Genomic DNA, 14,752 nt, shown 5'->3' with positions numbered 1-14,752 from the left:
TAAAGGCATATACTTTTGCATGTCCATAAATTGGGATCAAATTTGAAAATGATGATTCCTGTTGTATCTTTTATCGTCAGCTCTAATTGATGCCATACATCTTTAACATACACTGAATGTAATTAAATAAATTGCATTTCAGAATGTTTTGCTTCATGTTTCTTTTTTCTTTAGAATTATTTATACATTCTAAATATTGTATAAATCAACACTTAATAATATGCAAATTAACTGTATTAATTATGCACACAGGCATTAGCTATGTTAACTGTAATTACTAACAAACAAATTCTGATATTTGCTATCTGTCAGTGTTAAGGGACCATGATGGACTAAATAGATACAAATTGTATATTGTTGCATAATTTAAGATACAAAAAACATGCTCTGCTGTTTTTTTCTAATATTGTAATCCAACTCCAAATTATGTTTGCATTCATTCAATTCTGGAGATGAATCAGAATAACATTTGATAAATACTTGTCAAGCATCAAACAAACTTTTTATACAGTAACAAATCAAAAAATCCAAGAAGGAAAAATAAATTCTCTTTAAAGGTCACTATGTATAAAATATAAGTTTGTTAAGTATTGGTAAAAGAACAGTAAATCTCAGAGATCAACCTTAAAATGAAAAAGAAAGGGGGAGTAGAAAGGTGGAGGAGAGGAAGTAAGAGGAAACACATGGTGTCCTACTAAGAGAGTCTCTTTAGGGGCATACACACTAGGGTTGATTCACATTGGATTGGAACGGAACAAATTCATCCCAATTTTGATGGTGGGAGGGGTCTACGTATGCAGAAGCACATATTTGTGCATGTGTCAAGACCCCAGCAATGAACGGTTTTGGAAAGTTAGACACTCACCGGGCCATTTGTTGCGGGGAGGAAGGGCCAGGGCAGAAAAGGAGCTCTCCCATGGAAATGCCCAGCAATTTATGTTTGTCACCATGAAAATGTTTGGTGTTTCCAAAGGAACGTAGGCAGGCTGATGCCTGCTGGGGGCGGGCAGCTTATGTCACAGGATGTCAGCGCGTGCCCCCTCTTTGGCAGACACCAAAGGAAATGAAAGTCAGTTGAGACTGACTTTTGTTTCTGAAGGCAGGAGAAATAATTCATTGGTCGGTGCAAGGAGATGCGTTAGCAAACACATCAGAGGTGGGTGTTCGGCAGGGTGGCATTTTGCTACTTACCGACCCAAACAGAATTAGGCCCACTTGGGAATTCTATCTATGGACGATTTTGACTATGAAATTTCCCCTCGAAGTGTATGGAGCCGATTTTGGCTACATGCACTTGCGTTTTTGACTATTTGCTATTGGTACTATTGCCAAATACATTACAAGCAACATAGGTAAATTGACTTGCTTGCACAGTCTATTTTTCGTTGAGATACTGACTTCACAGGTAGCGCATTGGTATAGCAAGCAGAAGAACACTGTGAGATTTTGACTAACTTTTTATACAATTTTGACTAAATTGTGACAATAGTTAGCAAAAATCTCAAGTGTGTATGCACCTTTTCTCCTCCAGATATTTTGTTTTTATACATTGATTAAGGCTCGTGCACATGGGGTGAGGTGTGAGCCTGGTGTGCTGAGCGATCTAGTCTAGGCAGATCACTCAGGACACAGGGTTTTCCAGATCGCCCATACCCAAATAGAGATGTGGGTATGGGTGATCTGTGCTAACAAGTGTTCTCTGATTAGAACACTGATGATATGATCAGATCTTGACTACATGTAGTCCATATCTAGTCAGGTGATGGTGAGCATTAGACTGCGCTTCGTTGTCACTCAGAGGCTTACACAGAGTGATCTGTGCTTAATTGCTAAGCCCTGTGGGTTATGCTCCTTTTCTCTCTGGGTATACCTTTACTATGATCATTTTTCAATTAAGGTTTGCTTAGACCTCTGTGTGGATTGTCATTCTAACAATTTTTGTCAAGGGACTTCAGTGCTTTTTGACCTCGGAGCCGCAAGGTTTCATTTCAGCATCAAAACAAATCCCTGATCACACTGAAGTGATGTTTATGAAGGATTAAATGATCATGTTGCTTCCTTCATTAGCATACTACAGGATGCTAGTGATACTCCAACCTGGCCGCACTTGGGAGGCAAAATGGTCAGTGTCTTTCAGCATCCATGTGTGTCTGTCTCAGGGTGTCAGCATCTTTCTGTGTGTCAGTGTTTGTAAGTGTGTCATCGTCATGGTGTCAGCATCATTTTTTTGTGTCAGCTTCTGTGTGCCAGCATGCATGTTATGGTATAAATGTGACAGCATCCATGTGTCAACATCTATGTGTCAGTGTACAGTATGTGTGTCAGTATTTTGTCTGTGTTTCAGTGCTTGTCTGGGTTTCAGCAAACGTGTCATTTCCACTGTGTCAACATCTGTGTGTCAGCATCGGAGTGTCAGTTTTAGTGTGTTAGAATCTGTCAGTGTGTCAGCATCTGTGTATCAGTATGTCAGTGGCAGTGTCTATATATCAGTGCCTTCGTGTCTGTTTCAGCATCTGTGTATAATTGTCCATGTGTCTGTGTGTCAGCATCCTTGTGTTTGTATCAGTGTGCCTGTCAGTGTATCTGTTTCTGTGTGTCAGCATCAGTCTGTGGGCCAGAGCAGTGCGGTCTGATTAATCACATGTGGGGTATTCCACACTGAAATGCACTGAGCTTTTATTCTTGGACACCTAGCCAATCCAGAAGCACTTGGAGTAGTATAGCAATAACCCCCAGCAGACCCTGTGGTTACTTGGAGGTGCTGGGTGGCTTGTGAGCACCAGGAGTCTGCAGCGGGGTGGTACCGCTGCCACTATCCTGTTTAAAGACTGCAGACAATATACTTGGCTTGTTAGCTCCAGCAAACTCTTTTGATGGGATTCTCTAAACAGCGGCACTTCAGGTGACTGATTGGGTGGCAGTGATTTACAGTCACTTACTGTGTCAGTGAGCATGTCAGGCTGTGGAGTGATGCCACCCTCCTCAGTGTGGCACTCTATGCAGCTGTGTACACAACATAATGGCCAGGCCAGCTCTGGATTTATATACTGTACCCGTAAATTTGAAGTCATGTATTGCATTCCCTAACTGATCTATAATGTTCAAAATAAAAAGTTAGTTCTACAAATGGCATTACAAATCTGAACCTCAATTATGCTACTGATGTGGATATTATAGCAGCATTGTTCCATTCAGTCGAGGTATGTACTATAAAAAAGAATCCCTCATGGAGATTCGAATGCAACTGGACTTTGCAGAGAGATTTTGATTAACAACTACAATCTCACTGCATGCTGTGCGGCAGCAGGAAGAGATATGAAATTGTTAGCGTGAAGCCATAGAAAAGGAAAACCATAAAACATGTGATTGCTTTTCGAGATTTGAATGCACATTCCAGTTTACTAGTTTTAAAACCAACAATACCAGGAACATTTCTTAGTGAATATTTGTCCTATTAATATGTACAGTACCTCCCAACGACTGTCAACATTTGTATATATTGTTGGTTTTATAACATATTTAAGTCATAGTAAAACATGTTTTGCACTCAACTGGAATACAGTACTGTAGGTCCAGATTGTGCAGGGTTAAAAATACAACTGAGGGTTTGCCTTTATACATTCTTTCACACATTCAACCAATGGCAACTAAAAAAAAGATGCAAGTTTACAAAACTTTATTGGTTAATTGTATATGTAATGCCATACTGAGATACAGCACATTTAAAGCTACAGTACTCACCATGATATACAGATGGAGCCCCACTCATTCAATGCTGGCATTCGCTAGAATGTCCCTTCTGGCGAGCACTGGCTGAGAGGGACTCCATTACATTGGGCTGCGCGAGTGTCACACATGCATGTGTGCCCCAGTCACTCGGCGGCTGGGCAGTGGAACCCTGCCCACCTCTGCTTCAGTGAGAGGGGCAGCGTTAGGGGGTGGGGTGGCAGCAACTGACTGTGACTGGTGGTGTGGTGGTAGGGACCAACGGGGAGCTCCGTCGGAACGGGGTGCGCAAGAGTCTCATGTGCACATGCCCCCTTCCGACAGATGGCGGGGCCTGGCAGCTGGCGGGGGCTAGCTATTCTATCGCCAGCCCCCGCAAGCATGAGAGGGGCTCCATTTGTAGACATTTTTTTTCCATTGCACTATAATAAAAGCATTATTTTTTTAAATAAATAATACATTTGTGATTGTATAATCATTTCATGATTGTACAATTACAGATAATAATGATATAAATAATATAAGATGTCAGCCTTTATAGAAAAAGTAGCTGTAAATCCCTGTAAACCAAATGTTGTTTACAATAAATATGTCTAATTTGAAAACAGTAATAAGTTCAAGAAATAAACCTATTAAAATGATGGTATTAAAATGCTTGTGGAAAACCAAATGAACCATTTCTAAATCTTAACCAGCTCTAATTTAATAAAAAAATATATTAACGGTTTATTTTATAGCGCAGCAAATTCTGTTGTGCTTTGCAATTGGACATACAAATAAAACAAAATTGGGTAATAACAAATGGTAATAGATGTACAGTAGAAGGGCCCTACTCACAGGCATACAAGCTATTTGGATATAGGCATTGATACGTAAGGATAGGTGCTATCTATAGCATATTTGTCCACTGGATTGCAAGGGTTTTATGAAGACTACTTGATATTATATTATGGCAATTATGAACCACGGTCAGAAGGAAGAAAGAGAAGATATGTGGATGATATGTGTGGCCTGTACAGTGGGGATATAATTGAAAAGGAAAGCTTATGATGGTTGAGTGAGCAATTCTTGAATGTGATAAGCTAGCATAAAGAATTGAGTTTTCAGGTAATGCTTGAATGTTTGGAGTAAAAGGAGGGTATTCTGATTTTCTCGCTCCTACGCGAGTTCGCAAGGGGGAGCAATGTTTAGCGACTGCACATGTGCATAAGCGGATGTCAGTTGCCAACCTGCTTCCCATACAGGGCACCCGCAGATGTAAAAGACACACATGCGGGGCAACTCAGCATACAAGGGGGAAGGGGGTGGCTTTGCATGTGGACCAGAATATGGTCCACTGGGAGAGTCCCATTATGCATGGTAGGGCATTCCACAGAGTGAGTGCAGCCAGAAAAAAAGTCCTGCACTCGTTCATGAGAGTGATGAGAGACGTAGATTTTGAGAAGAGTGGAGAGGTCGGGTTTGGAAGATATTTTGAAATAACTAAAGGGATGTACATTGGTTTAATTCTGTTGATGGCCTTATGTGTTAGCAAAATAAATTATATTGAATATGGTAGAAGACAGGTCACCAATGAAGGCACTGACAGAGTGGATCTGCAGCTGATGAACATTTAGCAAGGAAGATTAGCCTTGCAGATGCATTCAGAATAGACTAGTGGTGAGAGTCTCTTCTTCGTAACACCAGTAAGAAGACTACTGCAATAATCAATGCTGAAGATAATGAAAGCATAGATTAGAGTTTTTGCAGTATCTTGGGTAAGGTATGGTCCTATTTTGAATATGTTTTTTAGATGCATGTAGTATGATTTTGAGACAGATTGAATGTGGGGAGCAAAATACAGTTGTGAGTTGAGTATAACACCTAGACAGTGAGCTTGTGTGGTAGGATTGATTGATTGAAGAGTTCTTCACAGTGATAGAGATATCAGGTTGATAACATATATTGGCCAGTGGAAATATAATTAACTCTGTTTTTGAAAAGTTAAGTTTGAGTTGGCATCCAAGATGAGATGGCAGAAAGGCATTCAGTGACACAGACCAATATAGAAGGTTACAAGTCTTGAGTGGATAGGTAGATTTAAGTATCATCTGTGTACAGATGATACTGAAATCCCCAAAAACTAATTTGTTTACCAAGAGATACCAAGAGATTGAGAAAAGCAGATGACCTAAGACTGAGCCTTGCTGTATTGTAACAAGAGGTCAGTGTCTTGTAGACCTAATGATTGTAGTGTTTAAACGAGTAGATAATGTTCAACAGTGTCAAAAGCAGCAGAAATATGTAAAAGAATAAACAGTGAGTAATCTCCATTATACTTTGCATTCACTACAATGACTAGATCATTCACTACTTTAGTCAGTGCTGCCTCTGTGGAGTGTTGGGACCAAAAGCGTGACTGAAGTGGGTCCCGTAAATTGAGTGAATTACCAAAGTGTGTGAGCCATGTATAGGCAAGTCTCTCAAGTAGCTTGGAGAGGCATGGGAGTTGAGAGATGTGACATGGGAATGGGAGTAATCGCTGTATTCTTAAAGATTGAAGGAAGGAGTAAAGATAAAGATATTGCAGATGTTAGTTAATGTTAGGATGAGCACAGGGGATAGAGATCTATTTACTTGTGAGGGTTTAGGCTCAAGAGGAGAGGGTAGTAGAGTAACAAGATCAGAAGAGTGTGGACATTTCTTCTTAATCTGTAGGATTAAATTAAGAGAGAGTACCAGAGGGTCCAAGAGAATTGAGCAGGTCATTGGCTGAGGCAGAGTATCCCATTTCTTCTCAGATCTTATCAATCTTGTCCTTGAAGCAAGATCTTGCATCTTGATAGTGGCTGGTGGTTTGGGTGCAGGAGGGTTCAGAAGTGATTTGATTGTTTGGGGTTAGAAGTTTGGAAATATGTTTATTTGGCAGTGTCCATGGCATTAAGATAAGAGTGGTAGGCAGTCTTATATGTGAGGAAGTCACTTACAATACAATATTGTCCATATGTCCAATGTCCAGTGTCTGTGTGTCTCTTAGGGCCTTATTCTGATCGGTGCGGCCCGATCAGAATATGCGGCCGCAACCGTGCAGGCGAATCCCCGCCTTCCATACGGATCGCCACCTCCGTCCGTACGCGGATATGTGGGAATCCGCATGAAATTGGACGGGGATACGCCTCCTCCGTCTTGGGAGCAGCCCCTGCATTCGATGGTCGCCGAACATCGAATGCAGGGCCGCACGCTCCACCAGGTCCCGCAACACAAGACCACACGGACATTTGTCCGTGTGAAATCATGTATGGGGGCGGGCAGCTGACATCCGGCGATGTCAGATGCCCGCCCCGTACCCACGCGTCATGGCCTCATTACCATGCATACGCCCCTCGTTTGCATGGGAACGCCCATGAAACGCGGGGCGTATGCATAGGGTAATGAGGCTAAGTAGCCCCTCACGCCCCTCTACGCCCCCTGTGCGGCGTATAAAGAATCTGTGCGGCAAAATCGCCTGCACATGCGCAGAGTGACCTCTGCACATGCGCAGACGATCAACATCGGCGGTCCGTCCGCATGCGGGAATATCCGCACCGATCAGAATAAGGCCCTTAAACACTGCCATATATTGGAAGCGAGTGAAACTACATCTTTCTCTCTAACACATGCACAAACACAGAGGCAATCACAAGGTAGCAGACTAACTTTCGAAGAATTTGCTTCAAGTGGGCTTAATAGCATCTCTCTCTCTCTCCCCCCCCCCTCTCTCTCTCTCTCTCTCTCTCTCTCTATATATATATATATATATATATATACAGTATATATATATATATATATATATATATATTCTTGATTGTACAGTATTATTTGTAGTAGCAGTAGTATTATCTTTAATACATCATTTAGTGCAGAAATCACACGTTAAAAATGATTATTAATCAGAATACAGTCAAATGTGATAAATCAAGTAAAATATATCTATTATATCTAAATCTATTATATATCTAAATGCAGCCATCATTTCCCCAACTGTTAACTTGAAAGTTTTTTTTTTCTATATTACTAGTTGGTGTTTTGAAGATGTCTCTTTTCATGTCAGAAGAGCTTTCTATAACATCATTTTTATGCTCTAGGAATACAATTTTAATCAATAGTTCAGTGAAGCTTAGTACATGAATTAGGTCCTGAGGAAACATATAAATTTAGTGAATTATCTCCTAGCCATACCACTGGGATTCTGCAGCGAATTGTAACATTTTTTATACAGTTTGAAAGTCTGTAAATAATGTTTAACTTTATACTCAGGAATCAAATACATTTCAGTTCACAACTTGAGCAATTCACTTAAAATCAAAGATAACTTTTTATATGATTTTTTTAAATTGGGTATAGCTTAATATTCAGTGACAAAACTAATATGTTGGATGCCTTACAATTATAATCTGATTTCTTCCAGGATATACCTGTTGATTCACCTCAAATAAATATACCCTAAAATCATGTTATAATGAGATTTAATGGTATATTCATTTGCTGTTTATCAACAGATATATTCTGGTAGTTATACAATTATAATTGTAAGGCATCAAACATAATTTTACCATTAAATGGCATTATTCTAGGTTCCATCGCATGCCATACAATAATGACATGCGATGCAATGTAATTTTTTATCGCATCCTATCTTTTTAATGGATTCACTGACACAGAGCAGTGAATACATTACATAGGAAAATCGCATTGCATCGCATGCCATACAATATGGCACGCAATGCGATGCAATGCGATTTCACTACCCTGAATAGCCCTCTACGCAATTGGAGTAGTGGGTGCCGTGATAATACACAAGTACCAAAAGTGCATTTCAGATCATCATAATATTACATAGAGTTTTATAATACCAACATTTAACTTAAGTGTACAAATACATAATCTTATAACAACATACAGTGCAACCTTGGAATGCCACTAACATACCTTTATAAAGACCATAAGTATAGCTCTAGTGGAAACAGAGGTTGCCATTGCTACAGTATGAGCCTATAACACATGTCATAATCAAGCTTCTCACACTTGCAAAGCCATCACCCCTTCCTCCCTCATTTACATATCTGACCTTATCTCCTTTACACTTCCACTGACTCTCTTTTGTTCCACAAATACATGTCCTCTTTCCTGCAAAATAGTTACTTCCTCACATGCCTGCCTCCAAGATTTTGGCTATGGTGTACACTAACTCTTAAATTATCTACCTTTTCCTAATGGGCTGTAATAACTAACTGTACCTTGTACATGTAACCCTATATTTTTCATCCTTCAGACACCATCAGGGGGCTTTTATCAGTAGAGACCAGGACCAATTGTTTATTATGTTAGTAATTGCTCAGAAGCCTATTATATCAATTGGAATAATTACAATTTAAATTCAACATTTGATCTAATTCCAATCTAAAATGGAGTATATACAATACAACTTGTGCAATCCATGTGTCATCCCTCCAATTGTGACATACTATAAGGCAGGATTCAGAAGACTGATGGCCAGAATCCTGACCGATTGCAGTATGTAATTTCATCCACCCCCAACCCACCCAGTGGCGTAACTTTCTGTCACCCCCCACCCACTCCACACACTGTAATGCGACTTACACTATATGCTACACACTGTAATGCCCCTTACACTATACGCTGCACACTGTAATGCCCCTTACACGTCTTTAGGGTTATGCATTGGGGGAGGGTTAATCACTAGGGTTAATTTACCAGGGGAGGGTTAGGCTGTGCAGTGGCATTGCGCAGTGTTAGGGTTTCACTCTAAATATTGATGGGTGCTATAGAGATATGTGTGAGATGATGCAACAGACCTGCTTGCAGCAACCCAGCACCTCACTCCCTCAACCACTAACCCCAGCACTTCACTCCCTCATCCACTTACTTCTGCATCACACACCCACCACCTCATAAGTCCCTGCTTCCAGCATCTCACTCCCTCCATCATTCACCTCTGCACCCACTCCCTCTGCCACTGACCCCTGCACTTAAGGCAGATGGTGCATTTTCGGGTGGCTGTCTGATCCTGGAAGTTGCAGCATGTGGACGGCGGCTGCTTCTTCTGATATACATGGGTGAGAGGCGGGGGGCAGCGGGCAGTCGGCATTGGCTTTCTTAAGGTTCTCCACAAAGCTCGAAGGCATGTTTGTTGAGAGAATGAAAGTCTATAAACACCACGCACTGTGTCGGGACAGCAACGGAGGAGGTGCCTCCCCCCCCCCGCACCTCCCGCGGCTGCAAGGTCAGTCTGTCCCTGTGGCAGCGCAGTGCCTCTTTATGCACGTCGCTCCCCACAGACACCGCTGGCGCTCCCCTTAATCGCCGCATGATAGTTACGCCACTGGCTCAGCTCAGCCTCCGCATCTCAGCCTCCTCATGCACATTCGTTTTTCAGTGCGCCAGGCGCCCACCGCAGCCGGCTCCCCCAAGCTGCTGCCGGGACTGCCGCATGATAGCTACGCCACTGAACCCACCTCTCCTGCAACCGAATTCTAACCGTCTTCTTCAGCATCTTAACGCTGCACCTCTGCAGCCTGAACCTAATCTCCCCCACCTTCGCAGCCTAACCTTACCCTTAGTGCCCCATAGTGCCATAGAATCCTACAGGATTCTAACCATAAGTATCTTAGTCTTCTGACTCTAGGATCCTAATTGATGGGATTTTTACAGCATCCTTAAGCAATAACCTGCACTATACAGTATGTCCAGCAGAAGATCTACAACTTACTATGCATTTTGTAAATGACAGAAATTTTATGATTTCTTCATAGAATAGAAACTATTCTAGCAAAGAAACATATACAGGTCGAGTATCCCGTATCCGAATATCCGTTATCCGAATTATTCCGAAATACGGACATTCCAGAAAGTGAAATTTTTTTTTTTTTTTTGCTAAAAACTCACTGGGGACATTTGTAACAGCATCACTGGGGACATGATATGTAACTGGCACTATATATGTGCAAGACAATGATCGCTTGGCATTCAAATTCAGTGCTGAGATAGTACACACATTTTGTTGCACGTTTTTGAAACCTTGTTTTTTGAACAATTAAAATATATTTGTGTGTATTTTATGTGGTAATAAAATATATTTGTGTGTATATTATGTGTTTATACAGCATAAATGCAAGATACTTCAAAATACATCATTGAAATATTAAAATATTCCGAAATACGGAATAATCCGTTATCCAAAATTCTCCTGGTCCCGAGCATTTTGGATAAGGGATACTCAACCTGTACTGTGATTGCAGATAGAAACCCATGACCTCCTCTCTGTGAGGTAGTGATGCTAACCACTGTACCATCAATACTGCCCATACATTATACTGTAAGGATAAATCTAGTTTTGAATACTCTGTACTGAACTAGGACGTCATGCATTAAAATTAAACACACTGTATCTCTACTTTTAATGTCTAAGCTCACGGACCCAATTTAAGATACATCCATACAGCCCTGGAAGAGAGAGAAGAAATAGTCCTCAAAACTGTCACCTTTTCTAGCTTTTTTAAAAGAAAATAATTAGTTATTGTGGTAATAAAACATCTACATATATATTTGTTATATCTCTGATGATACAATTTACCTTCATTCAAAAGTCTTATTTGGAATATTGGGCCTAATTCAGACCTGCTTGCTTGGCTGCATGTGCATTGAGCCAAGCAAGCAGATAAACACTGCCCTGCCAATTGCACAACCCCACCTTCCAAGTCCATGTACGGGTATAAATCCATTTGCTAGCACCCACACAAAGGAGAAATCCTTTGATGGTTACTTACCATTGAAGAATTTCTCCCCCTCTTCCCGGCACTTGCAGCTGCTGTATGACCCAGGATTCACTCAGCTGTTGCTTGTATTTCAGACAAATCGGACGTCCAGTGTTTCTATGGGCACACCCTCCATTTTGGTGGGCACACTCATGAAATGCTGGGGGTCCACCCCTGTGAATCAGGCTGCGAGCGTCTCAGCGAAGACAAAAATTGCCAAAGGTGCTCACATGCGCATTACAGATTATGCGCATAGGCAGTGAGCCACCATTGGCAGAGGGGCCAAATTCAGACCAGTACGAGTAGGTCTGAATTGGCCCTATTGTGTATTGCATAATATTGACTGTACTGTATAATTCTATAAGTATTTCCTTCTGTCTCTCTATTAGATTGTAATCCATCATATAAGAAGGAATATGATAGGCTAGGTACATTAGTTCTGAACTTATAAGGTACAGTACCATACTTGTTATAAGCATAGATGAAGCAGAGCTCACCTTCCCAGTTGTTGCTAAGATGCTTTCTGGCCCTTTTTGTATTAATGGGATCACAACCTTTCTATCTGTATATCGACAAATTGCCTGTATATAGTATGTATAACATAAATATTTAATTTATTTTGATGCTTTTTGCATGAATATATTACACTGTATATACCTAATCAATTTTGAATACAATACAAAAACTAAACTTCCATATTTCATTATTTGCAGGTTCTCCATATAGAGATAAAATAACCATAGCCATTCTTCAGCTTCAAGAAGAAGGAATTCTCCACATGATGAAAGAAAAATGGTGGAGAGGCAATGGGTGCCCTGAAGAGGAGAGTAAGGAAGCTAGTGCTCTAGGAGTACAGAATATAGGTGGCATTTTTATTGTTTTAGCTGCTGGATTGGTCCTTTCTGTATTTGTTGCTGTTGGAGAATTCTTATACAAATCCAAAAAAAATGCTCAGCTAGAAAAGGTAAGATTGCAGTAAAAGTAATCTATGTGATATATACATTGTACTGTAAATGTTTAATTTTAAAGGACAGTATACACTGGGGTATATTCAATGTATGTCGAAACTGCCTTTTTGCCAAAAAGACGGCAGTTTTCAACATGAATAGATCGGAAGTGGTTCTGATCTATTCAATGATAGCTTTTTTATCAGCATGTCGAAATGTTTTGACATGCCGAAAAACAGGTTGATTGACAGAATAGCCACTAATCCTCCTGCTTTTGACAGAAACACAACCAAAACCGAAAGCTTTTGGCTGTGTTTCCATCATTCTCAATCCGACATAACAAGATGTTGGATTGAGGCAGGGAGGATGCGCCGGGTGAGCATCAGCAGCTTACACAGCGCCGTCCCCCTGTCCACAGCAGCCCACACCCTCACACCGCCGCCATACCCACCAGCACCCTCCCGCCAACTCCTGTACCTATGCGCCGCCGGGCTGGGTGAGAGCATCTCACCCGGCTCCATCCAGGCTCCCTCTCAGGTTCCCGCTGCCTCATGCCATCTCCTACCTTCTCCTGCTGCCGCGCTCACCCGGTCCAAGCACCAGCCGGGTGAGTGTCAATCAGCGGCCAAATCCGACATCTGGATTTGCCCGCTGGATTGAATATTGGTTGCCAGATCCATTCCGGCAAAAGAATGTTGGAATGGATCTGGCATCAATTGAATATATACCTTAGACATTTCATATTTAAATATAGTACAGATGGAGCCCTCCTCATCTAGCCCTTTAATATGATTAAGTGAGTAATGGGATTACTCGGCCAATCCCCTACTGTATTGTTCTATGTATTGTATTGCAGCTGAGAACAATAGGCCTTGGCTCAGCATGGCTCACCATGGCTATCCAGATACGTCTAGATGAGGCTGGCTCCATCTGTATGTCACCTTGATAAATATTCTTGCCAAAGAATATTCATTTTTTAAACCTAATATTTTGCATTCAGTGTAATAAGTGTAAATTATTTAGCATTGATTTGCAAAAATATACATGCCCATGAGTTTTACAAAAATATTAAAAATATAATTTGTATTATGAGAATCAATCTTGTTGCATGAGCTAGAGCGTAATGAAGTAATATAGCATTTTGTAATTTTTCAAATTGTGAGTTGGCAGGCAAATGAAGACACAAATTGATCCTGATGGTCTTATTTTATGATTAATGCAAGCACAGGTGAAAACTACAAAGTAATTTTCCTACAGCACATACACAATTTGGGTAGTTCAGTCAGAAACCAGTTAGCCTACCAGTATATTGTATCTTTTGGAGTGTGATAAGAATTTGGAACACTTAGAAGAATTTAAATACGGAGAACATATACAACCCATGACTCCAGCACTGTGCGAAAGCTGAACACTTACATATAAGTACATTCAATTCTGGCACATCTTTGTCCCCTCTGCCTACTCATGAAATTGAATATATATATATATATATATATATATATATATATATATATAGCAGAAAGAGTAGAGAGCACCATAGAGAGTAGAGAGCACCACCTTAAGGGCCTTATTCTGATCGGTGCGGCCCGATCAGAATATGCGGCCGCAACCGTGCAGGCGAATCCCCGCCTTCCATACGGATCGCCACCTGCCGTCCGTACGCGGATATGTGGCGATCCGCATGAAATTGGATGGGGATACGCCTCCTCCATCTTGGGAGCAGCCCCTGCATTCGATGGTCGCCGAACATCGAATGCAGGGCCGCACGCTCCACCAGGTCCCGCAACACAAGACCACACGGACACTTGTCCGTGTGAAATCATGTATGGGGGCGGGCAGCTGACATCCGGCGATGTCAGATGCCCGCCCCGTACCCACGCGTCACGGCCTCATTACCATGCATACGCCCCGCGTTTGCATGGGAACGCCCATGAAACGCGGGGCGTATGCATAGGGTAATGAGGCTAAGTAGCCCCTCACGCCCCTCTACGCCCCCTGTGTGGCGTATAAAGAATCTGTGCGGCGAAATCGCCTGCACATGCGCAGAGTGACCTCTGCACATGCGCAGACGATCAACATCGGCGGTCCGTCCGCATGCGGGAATATCCGCACCGATCAGAATAAGGCCCTAAGTGCAGTGAATGTGTCAGATATACAAATGATCAGAACATTTTTTATTTTTATTTTTTTAAATGACATATTTTATTAAAACGTTTATAGGAAAACGTGTGGTGTCTCAGCTCTTTTGAAGACGGTAACAACCCGTTACGGTAACAACGAAGTTAC

The 14,752-nt window shown here is 41.5% G+C and overlaps 1 protein-coding gene across 1 annotated transcript in view; it reads left to right on the top strand.

Annotated features, from left to right (window-relative positions):
• GRIK2 (glutamate ionotropic receptor kainate type subunit 2) overlaps positions 1-14,752 on the top strand; it is a 571,469-nt gene that overhangs the window by 534,827 nt on the left and 21,890 nt on the right. Inside the window, exon 16 of the mRNA XM_083176981.1 lies at positions 12,233-12,483. Within this exon, the coding sequence (XP_083033107.1) occupies positions 12,233-12,483 (251 nt within the window). The remainder of the gene's footprint in view (positions 1-12,232; positions 12,484-14,752) is intronic.

The sequence above is a fragment of the Crinia signifera genome, chromosome 3 (genome assembly GCF_055691185.1).
Source record: "Crinia signifera chromosome 3, ASM5569118v1, whole genome shotgun sequence".
NCBI lineage: Eukaryota > Metazoa > Chordata > Amphibia > Anura > Myobatrachidae > Crinia > Crinia signifera.
Note: the sequence above shows the minus strand (reverse complement) of the source record. Positions and strands in the feature narration are given on the sequence as shown.